The sequence below is a fragment of the Mandrillus leucophaeus genome, unplaced genomic scaffold, assembly GCF_000951045.1.
Source record: "Mandrillus leucophaeus isolate KB7577 unplaced genomic scaffold, Mleu.le_1.0 Scaffold272, whole genome shotgun sequence".
Taxonomy (NCBI): Eukaryota; Metazoa; Chordata; class Mammalia; order Primates; family Cercopithecidae; genus Mandrillus; species Mandrillus leucophaeus.
The window spans coordinates 573,518-594,078 of record NW_012102832.1 but is presented as its reverse complement, the minus strand read 5'-3'; the positions used below and the strand labels follow the sequence as shown (position 1 = coordinate 594,078).

At 51.9% G+C, this 20,561-nt stretch overlaps 1 protein-coding gene across 1 annotated transcript in view; it reads right to left on the bottom strand.

The window, feature by feature from the left end:
- ARHGAP23 (Rho GTPase activating protein 23) overlaps positions 1 to 20,561 on the bottom strand; it is a 56,648-nt gene that overhangs the window by 3,245 nt on the left and 32,842 nt on the right. Inside the window, exons 18-23 of the mRNA XM_011984734.1 lie at positions 18,564 to 18,637; positions 18,188 to 18,277; positions 17,221 to 17,346; positions 10,766 to 10,807; positions 10,099 to 10,195; positions 7,978 to 8,009 (exon numbers count right to left, since the gene is read on the bottom strand). Of these exons, the coding sequence (XP_011840124.1) occupies positions 7,978 to 8,009; positions 10,099 to 10,195; positions 10,766 to 10,807; positions 17,221 to 17,346; positions 18,188 to 18,277; positions 18,564 to 18,637 (461 nt within the window). The remainder of the gene's footprint in view (positions 1 to 7,977; positions 8,010 to 10,098; positions 10,196 to 10,765; positions 10,808 to 17,220; positions 17,347 to 18,187; positions 18,278 to 18,563; positions 18,638 to 20,561) is intronic.

Sequence of the window (20,561 nt, the reverse complement as noted above, 5' to 3'; positions counted from 1 at the left end):
CCCCTCCTCCTCCCCCTCCTCCTCCTCCTCCTCCTCCGGCAGGCCCTCATTCTGCCCTCTCTTGGGCCATCCTGCCCCTCCTAATAGGGTTTCCCCGCCTCCACCCTTGCCCCAGCCCAGGTCCCCCCTCCAGAGCCACCATTCTGAAGCAGGAATCTGATCCTCACCCAGCTTTGCTCAGAAGCTTGCATGCCCCAGCACCCACCAGGATAAAGCACACGGGGCTCTTCACAACCTAGCCCCAACTTTCCCAGCCCACTGCCCTGCCCTGCCCCCAACCCTAACACAGCCCTCACGTGGAAATACAGCACTACCAACCCTTCCTTTGATGTGACCTACACTGTTACATTGCTGCCAGCCCTTAATGTCCCCCTGCCCTATTTGCTGGATGAGCTCCTACTCACCCTACAAGGCCCAGCTCAAACATGGCTTCCTCTGTACAGCAACCTCCCAGCCCTCCCTTTGCCTGAGATGGGAGATCACTCCTCTATGTTCCTGTCATCTCACTGTGCTCCTCGCTCTTCTCACATCAGCCTCATTGAACTCTGAGCTCCTTGAGAGCAAAGGCAGTGACTTGGTTGTTTCTGCATGGCACATAACAGGTGTTCAATAAACATTAAATGAACTAACAATTGGTGAGTGGAGTACCCTTAACACAGGAAGTCTTGTAGAAGCAGATGCTGGGACTGGTTCCTATCTTGGGCTGGAATGACATGACAAGGTCACGCTGTCCTTCAGCATCTCCTCACAGACCACCTCTTGTTTCAGCCATGGTGTAATAATGAATGGAGACCCAGATGCCTCTTGTGACCACTGCAGCTACTGTCCTCTCTCTCACATTAATTAGTTCTGAGAAAACCAGAGCATGTCAGGGACTCAGGAGTCACAGGCATGTGGCTCCTGGGCCATGGTTGCCCACAATGCACAACTCCAGAAGGCACCCCCTGGAGTTGTGCAATGTGGTTGCACTGCTAGGATTAGCCTAGGGCATATGGTGGCCAATACTGCTTTCTTTCCTGGCCAGTGCTCTCTGAGAGACTTAAGAGGCCGCTAGGATCATCTGATCAAACTACCGTCTCATCCCAGCTGGTTCCAGAAGCAACAAGGTCAGACTGAGTTCTCTTCCAAGGAATGCAGAGGTCAGCAGATTCACAGAGAGAGCAGGGAGTTAATCCAGGATATACTGCAGGAAAGCAGGGGGCCAGCAGGAGCAATGGAAGGAAGTGACAAGGACCTGATGTAGGTCACTATAATGAACTTTCTCCCTGTCACAGCAATCTTATGATGGTGGTGCCTGTCAACAGAGGTGTGCATGTGCTGGCAGGGGCTCCATGCAGAGCTTACAGGGTACCCTTGCACCAGGCTAGAGCATTATTATTATTATTATTATTATTATTATTGTTATTATTATTTTGAGACAGAGTCTCCCTCTGTCACCCAGGTTGGAGTGCAGGTGGCGCAATCTCGGTTCACTGCAACCTCTGCTTCCCAGGTTCAAGCAATTCTCATCACTCAGCCTCTCAAGTAGCTGGGATTACAGGCATGCACCACCACACCTGGCTAATTTTTGTATTTTTAGTAGAGATGGGGTTTCACTATGTTGGCCAGGCTGGTCTTAAACTCCTGACCTCAAGTGATCCTCCCACCTTGGCTTTCCAAAGTGCTGGAATTACAGGCATCAGCCACCGCACCCACAACCTTTTTTTCTTTTGTCCAGTGTGTTCATTTGGCACACACCAGGCATCTGCCAGGTGTCAGGCACATGGCTGTGGAGTGGACTTACAAACCTGGCCAGTGCAGTGCTCAGAGACCCAGACAGAAATGAGCCCAGTTCCGCCAGCCAGTCATCAACTGCTTTCACTCACTGCTATGGACTAAATTGTGTACCTCCCAAACTCACATGTGGAAGCCCTAACCCCAGTTTGGAGGTGGAGCCTTTGAGAGATAATTAGGTTTAGGTGAAGGTGGGACCTTTTGATGGGATTGGTGCCCTTATTAGAAGGGACACCAGAGGGCTTGGGCTCTCTCAGTCACTCGCGCTCTTTTCTCTCTGCCTTGCCTTGTAAGGACACAGTGTGAGAAGGTGGCCATCTACCGTCTACAAGACAAGACAGGCAGGGAACCCTCACCAGAAATGAGCCACACTGGCACTGTGATCTTGGACTTCTAACCTGTAGAGCTCTGAGAAAAATCAATTTCAGTTGTCTGAGGCCCCTAGCTATGGCATTTTGTTACAGCAGCCTGAGCGGACTTTATACCCACCCTGCCCTCAAGCTCTGATCTCACAGCCGGGCAGGGTCACCCAGGGCAGGCCTCATCTCCTAACAGGTTCTGTCTCAGAGATAGAGGCTCTGGAGCAGGCAACTTGCTGGTTGTGAGACCTGGGGCAAGTTACAGAAGCACTTCTGGCCTCTGTTTCCTCAACTGCAAAATAAGGACAATTCTATCTCTAACTCAGGGCATTTGTGAGGATTAAATTCTGAGCACAGTAACACAGCAAATGCTCAATAAATTGTAACTACTCATATTGTTGAATACTTTAAACTTAGGAATCAGCGATGACTAAAGGCATTATTGATGATGACTGGACTGCCACCTTCTGCCAAACAAGCTAATTACCAGCAGGAATACTCTGGAGAAGGCGCTCTTAGCTGGAGTCCCTGGGTAGGCTTTAGGGGTCCATAAACTTGAACTTGCCACAGGATTTGTATAGATAGGTGTCTTTCTGGAGCAAGAGTGCATAACTTCCCTCTTTTCTTTTCTTTTCTTTTTTCTTTTTTCTTTTTTCTTTTTTTTTTGAGACAGAGTCTCGCTCTATTGCCCAGGCTGGGAGTGCAATGGTGCAATCTTGGCTCACTGCAACTTCTGCCTCCCCAGTTCAAGCGAATTCTCCTGCCTCAGCCTTCCGAGTAGCTGGGATTACAGGCGTGCAACACCACCCCCAGCTAATTTTGCATTTTTGGTAGAGATGGGGTTTCGCCATGTTGGCCGGACTGGTCTCGAATTCCTGACCTCAAGTGATCTCCCCACCCTGGCCTCCCAAAGTGCTGGGATTACAGGCATGAGGCACCATGCTTGGCCTCCTCTGATTCTTGAAGGGGCCTGAAGTAGATGGGGAATCCCTGCATTCCAGTATCTGTTGTCAGTGCAAAAATGTTCACGGTCAATTCCCCCTCAGGGTCAGGGTCATGGAGAGGTTTCTTATGGAGCAAGGGTTGGGGTCAAGGAATTTGAGGAACTTGAATAAGGCAGGGCCGGGGAAATCAGACTGAGCCTGGTCAGGAGCTAGACTTCTCCCTGTACAGTAGGATGCTCAGGGGTTATTGTAGGCCGTAAAGAAAGCTAAGCAGTAGGCAAGGGACCACCAGAGAAGACAAAAGTGGTCCCCTTCCCCAAGAACTTGGAATTAAGATGATAAGGAGAGTGGGGTGCAGTGGCTTATGCCTGTAGTCTCAGCACTTTGGGAGGCCGAGGCAGGAGGATCCATTGAAGCCAGGAATTCAAGAACAGCCTGTGCAAAGAAGCAAGACCCCATTTCCACAAAAAATACAAAAAAATTAGGCAGGAGTGGTGGTGTGTGCCTGTAGTCCCAGCTACTAAGGAGGTTGAGGCAGGAGGATCACTTGAACACAGGAGTTAGAGGCTGCAGTGAGCTGTGTTCGGGCCACTGCATTCCAGCCTGGGTGACAGACCAAGACCTGTCTCAAAAAAAAAAAAAAGAAAAAAAAAACAAAGATGATAAGGGAGCCTTCTGAGTACTGAACAGCTCCACTCCACCCGCCGTGGAGCTGAGAGACTGCCATGTGTGCCTGCCCACACTCCTACCCAGGATAGCCTAAACCATCCACACAGGGAGGCAGGATCAGAATGTGGCTGTGACTTGGGGCACCGATACCGCCTGGGTGTCCTGGACACAGCCGGAAGAGTCTAGAGACAGGGCTGTCACATCTAGAACAATGGTTTTTGATGAGCTCGGGAGCACCCTGTCTAAATCGAATCCTCCCTAGAAACCCAACGATGTGAGACAGAACCAAGAGTGGCTCAGATGGAAGCCGTGGGAGCTTGAATCCCTGCACGCTTGGTCCTCTCATACACCTGTTGGTGGTCATGACCCCATGGTGGCTCCAGGGAACACAGTTTGACCATCACTGACCTGGGTTTTAGAGTCAGGCAAAAGACACAGAGGCTGGCAGTCGTGAGAGTCCAGCACTTGCAGGGTTTGTGCCCACCCGCAGAGCTCACAGCCCGGCGGGAGGCCAGGCCCTGGTGCCAGAGGCAGCCCCTTCCCTACAGCCGGGACAGGAGGCTGCAGGCTCTCAGACGCCTGGTGCCTCCTGCTTCCCTGACTCCGAATCCTGGTCTCTCCAGCAGATGAGACTGAGACCACTGCGGCACACACAACTGAACGTCCCTGTCCTGCAACAGTTATTCCTGTCGCTGTACTTAATAGACCGGCAGCCTGGTCTGTGCCTTCGTTTCTTAGAGGCTTGGCCGGCTGGTCTCAGCTCAGGCTTAGGACAGAGCCAGTCCCTGTACCAGAAAATCAAGAAACACTCAGAGCCTGAGAGCAGAGGATTAGAACTCAGACGCCAGAGCACCACCAAGGAAGGAGGCCACCTAACCAGCTCCCCTCCCTGAGGCCCAAAAATATGCCCAAACTTCTAGTTACTTAAGTTCTGTGAGCCTTGGTTTCCCCATCTGTAAAATGGGGATGGTACAAAACTCAAGGGTCTTTCATAAAAATGAAATGAAACCAATGTTTGTGAAAAGTTCTCTGCGTACTGGCTGGCACCTAGTAGGTGCTCAGTAAATGTGCACTCCCTCCTCTTTCATCTCACACTAGTGATTGTGATGAACTCACTAGGTCACAGTGAAGTCTCCGAGTCAGTTTACAGTAAAGAAGTACTCTCTGAAAAGCACGTTCTATTGTTCAAGGCCCTGTGATTGAGAAGAAGGCCTCCTGCAGGAGTTCCCAGGCTAATGCAGGAGTCAGGCAGGCCCAGACTGGGAAGCAGTAACTGGGAAGCAGTCTCCGGAGGAAGGAATTTCAAGCCAGGTGGCTTCAAGGAGGCAGTGGCTTGTGAGCTCTGGGGAGGTCAGTGTTGAGACCACTGGAGACAGGGTGGGGTCACAGGAAGCAAATGAGGACATCTTTTGGACAGAAGGGGCTCAGAAGGGGCTCTCCGGGGAGTATGGAGAAGCCAGGCCCAAAGGGGCGGGGCATGACTGCTGGGCAAAGTGCTGGCTCTTGAGAAGGGGCCGCACCTCCTCAGCCCCTTCAGGAAATGTGCCTTGCTTCATGGGACCTGTCTCAGACTTCCTTCACTCTGCTCAGACTTTCTGTGACACCTTCACGCCTAGCAGAGGTCCTCACCTTCCACTTCGCTGAGGAAAGAGCCATCAGCTGGGGGTGACCCCAACGACCTGCTGCCAACACTGCCTGCTAGTGTGCCCCCTGCCACCTCCCTCTCTTCCTACTACACCCAGGGATGCATCTGCTAGGAGCACAGGCTGCTGCTGCTTCATGGGCTCTGGGTCCAGCTCTTCTCTCTCTCTGTCTCTCTCTCACCTGGATCATTCCCGTTGGCAAGTAAATATGTGCTTTCATCTTTTTTTGTTTGTTTTTGAGACAGGGTCTTGCTCTGTTGCCCAGGCTGGAGTGCAGTGGCATGATCATGGCTTATCACTGCAGCCTCAACCTCCTCCCAGGCTCAAATGATCCTCCTGCCTCAGCCTCCCAAGTAGCTGGGACTACAGGCATGCCCCACCATGCCTGGTTAATTTTTGCATTTTTTGTAGAGTTGAGGTCTCACTATGTTGTCCAGGCTGGTCTCGGACCCCTGGGCTCAAGGGATCCTCCTGCCTCGGCCTCCAAATGTGTTGGGATTACAGGTGTGAGCCACCATGCCTGGCTGCTTTCATCTTTTAATGAAAGCTTCCCTCAAGCCACATATTTTCCCAGTTTTGTTCTGTAAATATCTCTTCACAGTTGGACTTCTCACAAGAGTGGTCTATGCATGCTCTCTTCCCTCCCTCAGTTTATTAGCTCATTCCGTCTGGTTTCTGCCTCCACTGTGCCTCCAAACCTGCCACACAGATAGTCTATTTGTTCATTAGCTTAGTGTCTGTCTCTCACTAGAAGATAAGCTTCGTGAGGGCAGGAACCTATCTGTTTGGCTCATTATTTATATTTTCAGTACCCAGCACAGTACTGATATAGAGTAGACGTATTAGCCCTATCTTTTTCAAAAGCATTGTCAGGTTTTGGTATCAGGGTAATGCTGGCCTCATACATTAGTTGGAAAGTGTTTCTTCCTCTTCTATTTTCCTTTCTTTTTTTGAGACGGCGTCTCGCTCTGTCGCCCAGGCTGGAGTGAGGTGGCACGATCTCGGCTCACTGCAACCTCCTCTTCCCAGGTTCGAGCAATTATCCCGCCTCAGCCTCCTGAGTAGCTGGGATTACAGGTGCATGCCACCATGCCCAGCTAATTCTTTTCATGTTTTTAGTAGAGACGGGGTTTCACCATGTTGGCCAGGCTGGTCTTTAACTCTTGATCTCAAGATCCGGCCTCAGCCTCCCAAAGTACTGGGATTACAGGCGTGAACCATGGTGCCCATGCACCCTCTTTTAGCTTCCGAAAGAGATAGTGGAGAATTGGTATTATTTCTTAAATAACTGTTTGAATAACATTTAAATAATTCAACTATTTAAATATATGAATATTTAAAATTATACTATTTTCTATTCAGAATATTTTTAAATTATTAAAGTAAATTGTTTAAAAATTTTAAAAATTCCTTAAATATTTGGTAGAATTTAACAGTGAAACCATCTGGTCCTGAAGTTTTCATTGTTGGGGGTTTTAAATTACATATTCAATTTCCTTAGGAGGTATAGGACTATTCAGGTTATCTATTTTTTTCTTAAGTGAGTTTTGGCAGTCTGAATCTTTCAAAGAATTGGTCTATTTCATCGAAGTTATTCAATTTATGGGCAACTTTATGCCCATAAATTCAATAATATAGAGGTCTGTAGCCGGGCGCGGTGGCTCACGCCTGTAATCCCAGCACTTTGGGAGGCCAAGGCGGGCGGATCACGAGGTCAGGAGATCGAGACCATCTTGGCTAACCTGGTGAAATCCCGTCTCTACTAAAAATACAAAAAATTAGCCGGACGTGATGGTGCGTGCCTGTAGTCCCAGCTACTCAGGAGGCTGAGGCAGGAGAATGGTGTGAACCAGGGAGGCGGGAGCTTGCAGTGAGCCGAGATCGTGCCACTATACTCCAGCCTGGGTGACAGAGCGAGACTCCGTCTCAAAAAATAAATAAATAAATAACTTAGGGGTCTGTAGTGATGTCCCTCTTTCATCCCTGATATTGATAATCTGTGCCATCTTTCTTTTCATTCTGTCAGTCTGGCTAGAGGTTTATCAATTTCATTTTTTTTCAAAGAACCAGCTTTTGGTTTCATTGCTTTTTTCCAACTGTTTTCAATGTCATGGATTTCTGCTCCTCTCTTTATTTCCTTCTGCTTGCTTTAGGCTCTCCAAAGACCTTAAAGGATGTCTGTTTTATTTATTATAGCACCCCACAGATTTACTGATATCCCCATTTTACAGATGAGGAAGCTGAGGATCAGAAAGTGGTTAAGTAACTTGCCCAGTGTCCTAAACTACTAAATGGTGGAGCCAGAACTCAAACCTAGGACTGTCTGACTCCAGAGTCTGTGCTTCTAACCACTGAGCCACATTGCCAGCTAGGCACGTAACTCCCAGGCCAGGTCCTTCTACTACAGCAGATGCCTCACCAAACACTGCCAAGGTAAGCAGCTTGGCACTCAGTACCTCCCGCCTTCCCTCCCAGGGACCATCAACTTTCCCCATGGTCCAAGTGCCATTCCATCAATTCCCTTGAACAAAAACCAAAGTGGGCTGGCTTGTACAGGGATCAAGCCTTCAGAATTGCCTTCACACGTACCTTGGACTTGGCTGAACTACAGGTGGTAGAATCTGTTGGTGAAAGACAGAAAAAAAAATGAAAGTTGCATCAGGGAAAAAGAAAGCTGAGTCTTATGCACACAATTCCCTCTCCTCAAAGGCTTCAGAAACCAGGGAATTCTGAAACATAAGATCTCCCCAGGCCCTAGGAGTATGATGGACCTCTGATGTCATTTTCTATGGGAGAGGGATGGAGCAGAAAATGATGTTAATTGCCACTTCCTCTAGAGGCAGGAAGTGACATCAGGCTGCCAGCCACTGGCCCCTCATTTACTGATGGCTAAGGGCAAGGGGGCATTGTCTTTGAGCCTGGTTCCTCTTCCCTTCCCCTCCCGTCCCTGTTACTCTGAAGCACTGGAGAGAAAATGCCAAATATCAGATGCAGTCCATGGAAACCACCACAGTGAAACACAGCAAATCACAGGTGCTCTGGAGAAATGGAGACCACACAGTGCACGGAGAGGTGGGTGCCCTACATCCACCCCCAAGCACATGAGAAAGAAGAGGGACCACGTGAATAATGGATAAAAGGGCAGAAATGAAGTGGGTGGGATGCAGGAGGTGGAGTGGGCTGGTGATTAGGGCCTTGATAGGTTCCACCTCCGGACCTGGGGTCACCCTGCCCTCATGGGCAGGGTCCCCAGTTACAACCAGAGTTACAAAGCAGACTAAAAGCATGGTTTCTATGGGACTTGGGTCCCACTCCCTTAATATCACTGGGGTGGAGAAGGAACCAGAAACATGTCCTGGCAGGTCCTCTCCAAGGCTAGAGAGGGAGCAGATTGGTCCAAGGGCCTCCCGGGGTCCCACAGGGTAGTGGGCAGGTGCGGTTAATCCACACTCTCTGGCAGGCAAGTTAGACGCCCCCTCTCCAGACCCCTCCCCCTGCACAAGGTGAGAAAAGCAAGATGGAGGACCACACACGACACACAGGGCGCGGGGGGCGGCGGGTGATTAGAAGAGACACAGGGCCCCTCTCTGCCGTCCCGTCCCCATGTCTCCTGCCCCCTCCTGAGCCTGCCCCTGGTGACTAGGGAGCTCCTGTGTGCCTCTGTCAGAGACAACAGAAATGCTAAAACTAAAGGGAGGGACAACCATGGCAGGGGGAAGAGTCAGTGGCTGCAGCCACAAAGGGAGTGGCCCTCATCTGTCTCTGAGGACGTAAATCATCTGTTCTCTGCCACGAGAGGGCCGCAGGCCTTGCAAACATGACTTAGAGCCCCGGTTTCTTAAGCAGGAAGAGGCGGCCCATTGGGGTGACTGAGGCAGGAGTTACAGATAAAGAGAAGCTTCTGGGCGTGGCATCGCTGGTCTCCAGAGAGCCTGGGTCCCCAACCTGGATGACCAGCAGTGGTGAGACTTGGCACAGAGAGGCCGCAGCGTCTGTGGCACTGCAGGAGGGCAGCAATCCAATGCCCAGGCGTCCAGGCAACGGGGAGGGCCCTGGACCCAGTGAGTGCCTCCTTCCTCCTGAGAAGGCGCTTTAGGATGGGAGGGGCGTGGACTGCTGGGGTAAGTTGATAACAAGCAGGGGTAACTGGCATGTCAGCGTGGGGTCCTCACAGCCTGGGACATTCTGCCTGCCTCTGTGCCCACCCAGCCTTCTTATAATCACCCGCCACTGTTAGTGACCGAGGCCGCAACACCGCACTGTACCCTTTAAATCTCCAACAGGTCCGCTGGAGGAGGGGACGGGGAGGAGAAGAGGAAGGGGTGGGAGGAGAGCATGGGGAGAGGAGGAGGGAGAGGCGGGGGTGCGAGGAGAAAAGGAAGAAAAATTAAAAAGAGGAACATGCCCAGAAGGACACAGCCAGCCTGTGAGAAATTAAAGGCTGAAGAAAGAAACCAGTGAGAGAGGGTGAACAAAGCTCCGACCCTGCCCGGGGCGGGGCAGCTGCGCAGACAGGAGGCGGGCACGGGGCGAGCTGGACTTCCCCAGGGAGGGAGAAGGCCCCCAACAGCTCCATCTCCATGGTGGCTGGCGGGGCGGGGGGGCCGCTGGGGTGGCGCAGGGAAGCTGGGCATCTGGCCAGGCATCTGGGGCCCGCAGGAATGTAGTGTCCACCCTCCCGCCTCCCCACTCCCAGGTCCCTGCGCTCACCTGACCCCGGGTCGCCAGGGGGCACTGTCCTGCCAATGTTGGGCAGGAGGTACTCAATGTTGGGCACTGCCTGAGGCTCCTTGTCGCCCACAGGGGTCTGCGAACAGGAGGAGGGGTCAGCTGGCATGCCCTCGGATGCTGCGCTGCCGACCCCCCAGAGGGGGGTGTCCTGATGACGGAGCCCGTGTCTCCTCCATCAGACCGGGCTCACTGGGGCAGGGACCGTCTCCCTCATCAGCCGAGGATGATTCCTATATGTCCCCTATTAGATAGTTCTGCACCTTCCTCAATACCTCGGAACCATGAAGGCCAGAGTGGCCCCTTCAGCTGGGGGCAGGAGCTGTGTCTCCCACACCAGACTGGAACTCCTCCAACCTATGTCCTTCCCGGTAGCCTGGAGGGCGGAACTGACTTTACTCCTGAACTGGGTTCCCTCTGAGCAAGGTCTGCATCTCCCCCAGTTAGACTGGGGACTCCTGAAGGCAAGCTTTGTGCCTCTCTATCAGACTACGGGCTCCTGAGGAGCGGTCTGTGTTTGCTCCATCAGACTGGGGAAGCCTCAAGGACAGGCACCTTCCCCAGCTTAAGTCTCACTGCCCACCCCACCCCCAAGGACTGGGGCTTACCCCAGACCAGCCCCCATACCAGCCTGGCCCGCATCACTTACTCTCTCTCCCTTGTCCTCTTCGTCACTGAAGAACCAGTCTGACTGCAGAGAAGACAAAAGGAAGGGATGAAATCAGCGTGGGAAAGAAGAGTCTCCTCCACCTGCTCCTTCCAGAGGACCCGCTCAGGCGGCAAGGGGCGCCTCTCTCTCCACAAACCCCAGGCTGGCGGGGCTGCAAAAGAGGGCTCAGAGGGAGCTTGACGGACCCTAAAACCTGACTCCACAGACTGTAAAAAACCCTAGGGGAGAGAAAAGGTGGGACCCCAGTGTGGGAGGAAACACGGCCGGGAGTGGGAAGGGCGACCTCAGACCGGAGATAGGCTCAGGGAGAGCTTCACTTTTACTTTTCTCTGAACACTGTCCTGGGCACACCCCTGTGGTACACTCCTCACAGCGAGCCAGGGGGCAGGGAGGCACCAGTGCTCTTAGTGTTGGCCAGGTCCATGGCTGTAACAGCCAAGCATGCCCCATGCCACCTGCCACCCATGGGTGCCACACTGACAACAGGGGTGTCACATACCCAGCCCAGAAAAGGAAAATGCTAGGAGAAAGGTGCTGGAGTTTTCCTGAGGGGCAGGAGGTGAGAGCTTTCTCATAAAGGCCAAACAAGAGAGAAAATAAAGATCCCCACACTTTAATATATTTTGTAAAATTTGAGAATCTTGAAGATAAAATTCTAAGTTTTCTGGAAAAAAAAAAATCCAGATTGCTTCTAAATGAACACGTATCACAGGTACTTGGAACTTTCAGCAGCAAGACACAAGAAGACAAGAAAGTAAGTTTCGATGTGTTGAAGGAACCTAGAATTTTATACCCTGCTAAATTCTCATTTACATTTGAGTATAAAATAAAGCTATTCTGTTTTTGTTTTTGTTTTTTAACAGAATCTCACTCTGCAACCCAGGCTGGAGTGCAGTGGTGCAATCTTGGTTCACTGCAACCTCTGCCTCCTGTGTTCAAGCGATCCTCTGGCTTCAGCCTCCTGAGTAGCTGGGATTACAGGTACACGCCACCACACCTGGATAATTTTTGTATTTTTAGTAGAGATGGGGTTTCATCATGTTGGCCAGGCTGGTCTCAACTCCTGACCTCAAATGACCCGCCCACCTCCACCTCCCAAAGTGCTGGGATTACAGGCGTACCACAGATTGTTTTAATCACCACTGAAGTGAACCTCCTGCTTTTTGGAGCCACCGCACCTGGCCTTGAAATAAAGGTATCCTGAGACATCAGAAAGTTTACTACACAAAGACTCTCTTAACTGAATACTTGAGCAAGTTAAGAGATGAACTTCGGCAAGCCCCAAGAAATAACTAAGGCACTTTTGGCTTTATTTTATTTGTTTACTTTTGAGACAGGGTCTCTCGCTGTTATCCAGGCTGGAATGGTGTGGCATGATCCTAGCTCACTGTACCCTTGAACTCCTGGGCTCAAGAGATTCTCCCACCTCAGCCTCCTGAATAGCTGGGACTACAGGCATGTGCCACCTTGCACAGCTAATTAAAAAAAAAAAAAATTGTAGATTTTGTGATTACAAGCATGAGCCACTACACCCCACCACTTTTGGCTTTTAGATGTGGTGGAAGGAAGACACAGAAACTGATAAGCATTACAAATTGACAGTGACAGGCTGGGTGCAGTGACTCACGCCTGTAATCCCAGCACTTTGGGAGGCCGAGGCGGGCAGATCACCCGAGGTCAGGAGTTTGAGACCAGCCTGACCAACATGGTGAAACCCCATCACTACTAAAAATACAAAAAGTAGCCGGGCATGGTTGTGCGCCCCTGTAATACCAGCTACTCAGGAGGGTGAGGCGGGGTAATCGCTTGAACCAGGGAGGCAGAGGTTGCAGTGAGCTGAGGTCGCACCACTGCACTCCAGGCTGGGCAACAAGAGTGAAACTCCATCTCAAAAAAAAAAAAATTAAGATAATTACCCTTTACCCGCCTCAACACCTATGCAAGAACAAGAATAGGCAATTTACAATCTCATTTATGTAGACTTAAAACACACAAAGAATATTATATACATTTAAGGATAGCCATGCATTTACAATAAGCGGAAGGCGTCCTGGAAGGACACATACTAGCCTATTAAAAGTGGGCACCGGCCGGGCGCGGTGGCTCACGCCTGTAATCCCAGCACTTTGGGAGGCCGAGGCCGGCAGATCACGAGGTCAGGAGATCGAGACCATCCTGGCTAACACAATGAAACCCTGTCTCTACTAAAAATACAAAAAATTAGCCGGGCATGGTGGCGAGCGCCTGTAGTCCCAGCTACTCAGGCGGCTGAGGCAGGAGAATGGCGTGAATCCGGGAGGCGGAGCTTGCAGTGAGCCGAGATCGCGCCACCGCACTCCAGCCCGGGCAACAGAGTGAGACTCCGTCTCAAAAAAAAAAAAAAACAAAGAGTGGGCACCTGGGGGAGGGGAGAGCAGAGGGGAAACAAGGGGACTTGCCTGAGCATGCGCCATGAGCCTCGGTTATTATCGCTTAGATCTGACATGTGATTAACTAAAACAGCACAGGAAGGCCAGAAGGGAAACAAGAAAGAGATACGAGAGAAGACAGCGAAGGAAGATAAGAAAAATGCAAGCTCTGGCAGGGCGCAGTGGCTCACACCTGTAGTCCCAGCACTTTGGGAGGCTAAGGCAGGTGCATCAGCCGAGGTCAGGAGTTCAAGACCAGCCTGGCCAACATGGTGAAACCCCAGCTCTACTAAAAATACAACAATCAGCCCGGCGTGGTGGCGTGTGCCTGTAATCCCAGCTACTTGGGGGTGCTGAGGTGGGAGGATCACTTGAGCCCAGGAGGTTGATGCTGCCGTGAGTGGTGATTGCGCCGTTGCACTCTAGCCTGAGCGACAGAGTGAGGCTCTGTCTCAAAAAAAAAAAAAAAAAAAGGAAAAGAAAAAGAAAAATGGAAGCTCTGGAGTCAGTCGTCTTGGTTCAAGTTCACCTTAGCCAAGTGACTTTCCCTCTGTAAGTCTATTTACTTATCTCTAAAACGGGCATGATGTGAGCACCTCCTTCTAGGCCTGAGGAGGACTGAGATGAAATACTGTATGGAAAACACTGAGTGCAGCACATTGTTAATGTATAACAGATGTGAGCTACCGTTATTCAAAAGTGCGGCTTCCAGAGACAGGCTGACCAGCGGGAGCCTAAGGATCGGCGCAAAGAAGCCAGCCTTTAACTCACGTTTGAAGATGCCCAGAAGTACTCTGCAAACCACGGCGTCTACAGGAAGCGCCCGGGTGGCCACGGCTCTCAAGAGGAATCCACACTAGTTCCTGCCACCCTGCTTCTGCACGTGCTGTTCTTTCCGCCTGGGATACCCTTTCTCCCTGCTCTGCCTGGCTAAGTTCTCATCATGGTGCTCTAAGACAGTTCAAGAACTCCCTGACTACGACCCCAGCCCTGCACCCAGGGCCAGGGTGGGTCCTTCTGTGGGGCTTCCTTGGGCATAGCCCAGAGCACAAAGAGACGCAGCTTTTACTGGTAATATTCCTTCTGAGCAGGCTCCCATTCATCCCATTCTTTCTGAGCAGGCTCCCATTCATCTCCATGTTCCCAGCATGGGGATCTGTCTCTGGTGTGGAATAATGACCACGATGAAGAGGATGACAGTCAATTCTCACACAACACTTAGGACCTACCAGGCACCACAGCGAGTGCTTTAGCAGACATTCACAACGACGTGAAGTAAACAAACTGTCATCTCTACCTTACAGATGTGGAGACTGAAGCACAGCAGGTAAGGAACTTGTCCAAGGCCACACAGCACATAGGAGCAGGCTGGCCCCAGAGCCACCGCCATCAACCCCCCCACCCCAGGGGGCATTTGGCAATGTCTGGAGACACTTTCGATTGTGACAACTAGGGTGACATTCCCAGCATCTAGCAGGTAGAAGCCAGCGATGCTGCTCAATGTCCTATAACACACAGAACAGCCTCCCACAATAAAGACTTATCTGGACCTCAAAGGTCACTAGTGCTGAGGCTGAGAAACATTAGGTATCGCTGCCTTTGCTGAGTGAGTCCCTGAGCAAATGCCCTGGGCTGATCTTTGTTTGGGTTCCACTGGACTTCGTAAACACAGGCAGGGGCTGCTGGCAACTTACCCGCTGTGAGGTCGGACACCAGGGTTTGCTCTCCTCTCTGCTCTGCCACTATCTTCCTGTGTGGCCCTGGGCAAGTTGCTGTTCCTCTTTACCCCCCAGTTGCCACCCTCTTTCCGACCTGAAGACTGGTCTGGGTGCCCCAAGTGACAGCAGCACTGCCCTGGCTATGGAGCCTCCAGGCTAGACAGAGGCGGCACACGTGGGTGCGCAGGCTTTCAGGGCTTGCAGAGTGGGTGGCTCATTCCCTCGACAATCATCCAGGGCTCATTACATTCAAATGCCAAGGAGGCAGCGAAGGGAAGACCACCAGCTCAGTTAGTTCTCGGGAATGAATCTCTGAGTAGAAAAGCCCAGCCTGGCCGGGCGCGGCGGCTCACATCTATAATCTCAGCACTTTGGAAGGCCGAGATGGGAGGACCGCTTGAGTCCAGGAGTTCAAGACCAGCCCTGGCAACATAATAAGACCTCATCTCTACAAAAAAAATACAAAAATTAGCCAGGTGGTGTGGTGGTGCGCATCTCTACTCCCAGCTATCAGGAGGCTGAGACGGTAGGATCGCGTGAGCCTGGAAGTGGGCCATATTTGCGCCACTGCACTCCAGCATGGGCGACAGAGTGAGACTCTGTCAAAAAACAAACAAACAAACAAACAAACAAAAACAGAAAGAGAAAAGAGAGAAAGAGAGGAAGAGAAAGAAAAGCCCAGCCTGACATAACCTCAATTAGCAATTTACTCATTCATTTATTTACTCTACAAACACTGAGTGTCCACTGTGTGCCAGGCACTAGCGTCAGTGCTAAATGAGACAAACTCCACCTTCTCCACCCTGCCCAGAGCAGGGACTCCCATCTTGGGGCTTTGGCCTCCTTCCTCCCTGAAGGCTGTAGTTCCTGACACCTCAGCTGACCTCAGGCCTCAGGCTTCCAGGAGCACAGGGCCAGACACCCACTCTTCACTGCTGCTGCCCCCAAAACACACCCTCACAAGAGGTTCCAGGGCTCCCTGGTGCCCTGGAGAGCTACGCTTTCCCAAGTCCTCATCAGGAATCCTGATACTGTGGGGCGACCCTGGCCTCCCAGACAGCTCTGGAGTGGTGTTCCCAGTGTCCGGATGCAGCAGGCTGGGATCCTCCCTCCCGTGGCTCGGAGCCCTGAGCATGCAGTGAAGGAGGGAGATGGGCAGGCAAGACTGTTAGCATGGCTCAGCTGCACACCGCCTCATCTCCTGCCCCGGCCCCTTCCCTCCCTCCCAGGCCAGCTCAAGGAGGGACCCGGGAGTCTGCCCTTTGGGTTGACGGGGAGAGGAAAGCACAGGCTTTGGTAAGACAGACCTGGCTTGAAATCTTGGGCTGCCACTTATTAGCTGTGTGACCATGAGCAAGTCGCTTTGCCTCTCTGAGCCTGTTTCCTCCTCTGTAAAATGAGGGTAATAGGGCCCAGCTTTCCTTCCCTAAAGTGTCTAGGGGACTTGGGGCTAAGGCTTCCCTTCCTCTGACCAGCTGCCAGTCTTATTTCCCCTGGCAGGAGGGGCTCTGTTCCCATCCTTTGTGGACTGTAACAAGAATTGGAAATGGAAAATCTATATGATTCATAATAACATCCACGTGTGCCCCAGAAGGCGGCAGTACTGCCTTAGGGGTGGGCTCTGGAAGACCAAGGCCTCCTGCGCCCTCTGCTGGCCACTCTGGGTTCTCCTCCGCCCATGCCCAGTAACAAGAACCTACAGGAACAGGGTTGTTGGCATCCACGAAGTCATGAGAAGGGAAGTGGCCAGCCCAGTACATGCCAAGCACTGGTGCAGGATCCCGCCTCAGGCCGAGACCCTGTGCCCCATCCCATCCACCCCTCGTTACCATGGACATCACCACTACCTCCCTGAAACCTCAGTGGGGCCAGCAGGGAAAGCCACTAGAGCCAGGGCCTCCTGATGTCAGGTGAGACCTTGGTCCCCATCTGTTTGTGTCTGCCAGGACGCCTCTGCAGGGGCCACCTTCTGAAGCTGCCCCTTCCGCCCTCCATCAACAGCACCTTCCCTGCCCTTCCTCCTCCTCTGCCTCTCCCAGGCATCTTGGATGCTCGGGGGCCTCTTGACTCTCCGGCTGGGGACCCAACGTCCCAGGGCAGCAGGGATTCCAGGATCCTCTCCTGTCTTGCCTTGAAATGCAGCCCATGACTTTGGAGGAGTATATACCACCCTAGCAGCATGGTCTAAAGCTGCCAAGCCCTTCCTGGGGCTCGAGCAAGAGTGAGGGGCTGAGCAAGAGCGAAGGATTCAGAGGAACACGGCCTGGGCCCCAGGGGCTGCCGGGCGACCCTCAGAACAGGGGCTTACGTGCTGGATCAGTGTCTCCACGATCTTGTAGCGGTCAGGCATGTGGGTCACCATGTCTGTCATGTTGTCCTCGGAGGTCCTCACCAGTGTCGGCCCGAAGACCAGGGCCAGGTTCCGGGGTTCCATCTGGGCAGCAGGGAAAGCAGGTCATGGTCAACATCCTGAACTCAGTCTTCCCTCACTCTGGGCCCCTGAGGCCTCTGTCCCCAACTACATCTTCACCAGTCCCCAGCTTAGAGGGTGGACACCCCCTTGTATGGGCATGGAGATGCTTGATGAGTAGAGCACAGGCCAGATTTCAGCCCCATTCATTCCCAGGCCCAGCAGCCATGAGCAGTGCTCAACCTGCACACCTATACAGGGCACCCCTGAGTGGTCAGTGCCAGCAGTGGGAGACCCTGCAGCAGGAAACATGTTGGAGGTCCCAGGGGTTATTTTAGGCCTGGGGAAAAAATCCAATCACTTCCAGGTGCCTGTAATCCCAGCTACTTGGGAAACTGAGGCAGGAGAATCGCTTGAACCCGGGAGGCGAGGGATGCCATGAGCGGAGATTGCGCCACGGCACTCCAGCCTGAGCGGCAGAGGGAGACTTCATCTCCAAACAAAAAATAATCCTATCACTCCGGAGCCTCATTTTCCCCACTGCAGAACCAGAAGGCATAAGGGGTTTGATGAGGCAAATGCAATGCAAGGGACTTGAGCTAAGTCAGAGGATGTCAGTGCATTGGATATGGAGGCCAGGGTTCCCTGCCTCTGGAAAGCTCTCGGAAACTCAGGAGATGGCTCTCTGGGGGAAAGCACTGGCCAGTATGTAGGAGCAGGGTGGGGATGGAGCAGTCATAGGAAGAGGGCGTGCCTAGAGGGGCCTGAGTTATTGGACCTGCAGGAGCTCAGTGCGTGCTCAGGGTCCCCACACAGTAAGTCCTGTGCTTGCCTCTCTTAGACTCCATGCAGGACCCCTGCCCACCTTGTTTTTCTCAGAGTGGTCAGCGATGGTCTTGAGATGGCCCACAAGGAATTTGAGCGTTTCATAGTAGTGTCCTGGGAGATCCCGGATCTGAGTAGGAGAGAAGAGGGGCATGGGGACAGGCTATGAGGGCCTCCCCCTGTCCCCCGTCACCACCATGCCCCGAAGAGTTCCTACTACCATGCCTCAGGGAGTCTGGAATCTACCCTCTAACCCCCCATTCTCTTGTATGGATGGGGAAACTGAGGTCCGGAGTGGAGCAGGGCTTCTCCAAGACCACAGGGGTCGTAGGCAGCACCGGACTCCCCACCTCCTGGGAGAGACGTGCTCGGGCAGCCACCCCACCTCATGCCTGGCAGCACCTCTCTCTCCTTACCAGCTTCCGCAGTGTCCTCATCCGCTCCCGCGCGTCCTCAATGCGGTTGGCCTCGATGAAGTCGTTGTATTTGTCTAGAACACAGCGGAGACTCTTTAGAGAGGTGGTGGCAGCGCCTTCCCCTGTTCTCCGGGCCAAGGGCCCTGCTGGAAGGGCTGTGTTTTGAACTCCAGTTGGGGGCTCCACAGCCTCTTGCATATGTGAATACACCCACCACAGCTGTACCCACCACAGCTGCACTCGGGTGTGCATCTGACCTGGGGAGGCCCAGGTGTGTTCATTTGGGAGGCGATACGATCTGAGCTGCATGCTGACCCCAGAAAAGGGGTCCCTGCCCCCATCGCCAGGACATGGACACCAAGGTATAGCAGGTCAGAAGAGAAGGACACCTGGAGAGGAGGAGGGGCTTCAGACAGCCTCCACCAAGGATTCCCCCAACTCCCTTCAGAACAAGTCCACGGGGACCTTTGAAAACTGGAAGATGATAAGCCTGTTCTGAAATTCATCTGGATGAGCTAATGCACAAAGACAGCCAGGAATAGTTTTTAAAGAAAGAGTAATGTGGGAGGATCTGCCCCACCAGAGACTGAAACATCCCGAACGGATGGCACAGCGGAAGCCGGCTGGCACAGCAGAAAAGGCAGAGCAATGTTAAGGCTAGAAAGGGGGGAAGCGGGCCATGTGGATATTTACTATATGATAAAGGCGGCACTTCCAATCGGGGGGAAGGATGGGGGCCTCAAAAGATGTCCCCGGGACAAATGGCTACCGTCTGGGGGGGATCATTTCTAGCTCACAATACACAAAAGCAGTCACACGGCAGAGTCAAACGTGAAAATTATAAAAGCACTGGGGAAAAAATAAAATATTTTCGTAATCCTAAGGCCATCCTAAACCTGAGATGCAGAATCCATGAAGAGAAGATGAACAGCTTTGGTCACATTTTAAACAATTGTTTTCAGCCAGGCACAGTGACTCATGTCTGTAATCCCAGCACTTTGGAAGGCCGAGGCGCATCAGCTGATCACTTGAGGTCAGGGATTAAAGACCAGCCTGGCCAATGTGGCAAAACCCCATCTTTACTAAAAATATAAAAATTAGCTGGGTGTAGTGGTAGGCGTCTGTCTACTTGGGAGGCTGAGACAGGAGAATGGCTTGAACCCGGGAGGCAGAGGTTGCAGTGAGCCGAGATCGCACCACTGCACTCCAGCCTGGGTGACAGAGTGAGATCTCAAAAAATAAATAAAATTAAATAAAAATAAAATTAAAAATTGTTAGGCAGGGCGTGGTGGCTCATGCCTATAATCCCAGCACTTTGGGAGGTCAAGGAGGGTAGATCACCTGAGGTCAGGAGTTCGAGACCAGCCTGGCCAACACGGTGAAACCCCGTCTCTACTAAAAATATAAAAATTAGTGGGCACCTGTAATCCCAGCTATTTGGGAGACTGAGGCAGAAGAATCGCTTGAACCCAGGAGGCAGAGGTTGCAGTGAGCTGAGATCGCACCATTGCATCCAGCCCAGGTGACCAGAGTGAAACTCCGTCTCAAAAAGAAAAGAAAAATGTGTTTTCAGTTTCCATACTGCAAAGTGAAAAGGCAAATGGCAGGCCAAAGCAAATATTTGCAAAAACTAACAAAGGGTTAATATGTGTAATACACAAAGAGCTTGTCTCCCACAATCAACATGAGAAAAAGATAACCCAACAGAAAAATGGGCACACGGTCTGATCAAGTGATTGCAGAGAAAATAGAAACAGCCAGTATAGTAATGAAAAAAGATTTAATCTCCCTAGTAATGAGGGTAATGAAAATAAAAACAATAATGAGATACCATTTCCCTTATCTGATTAGCAAAAGTTTAAAATATTAGTAATATTCAAAGCTGTCTGGGTGAGGTGGCTCATGCCTATAATCCCAGCACTTTGGGAGGCCGAGGCGGGAGGATCACTTTAGACCAGGAGCTGAAGACCAGCCTGAGCAACGTAGTGAGACCCTGCC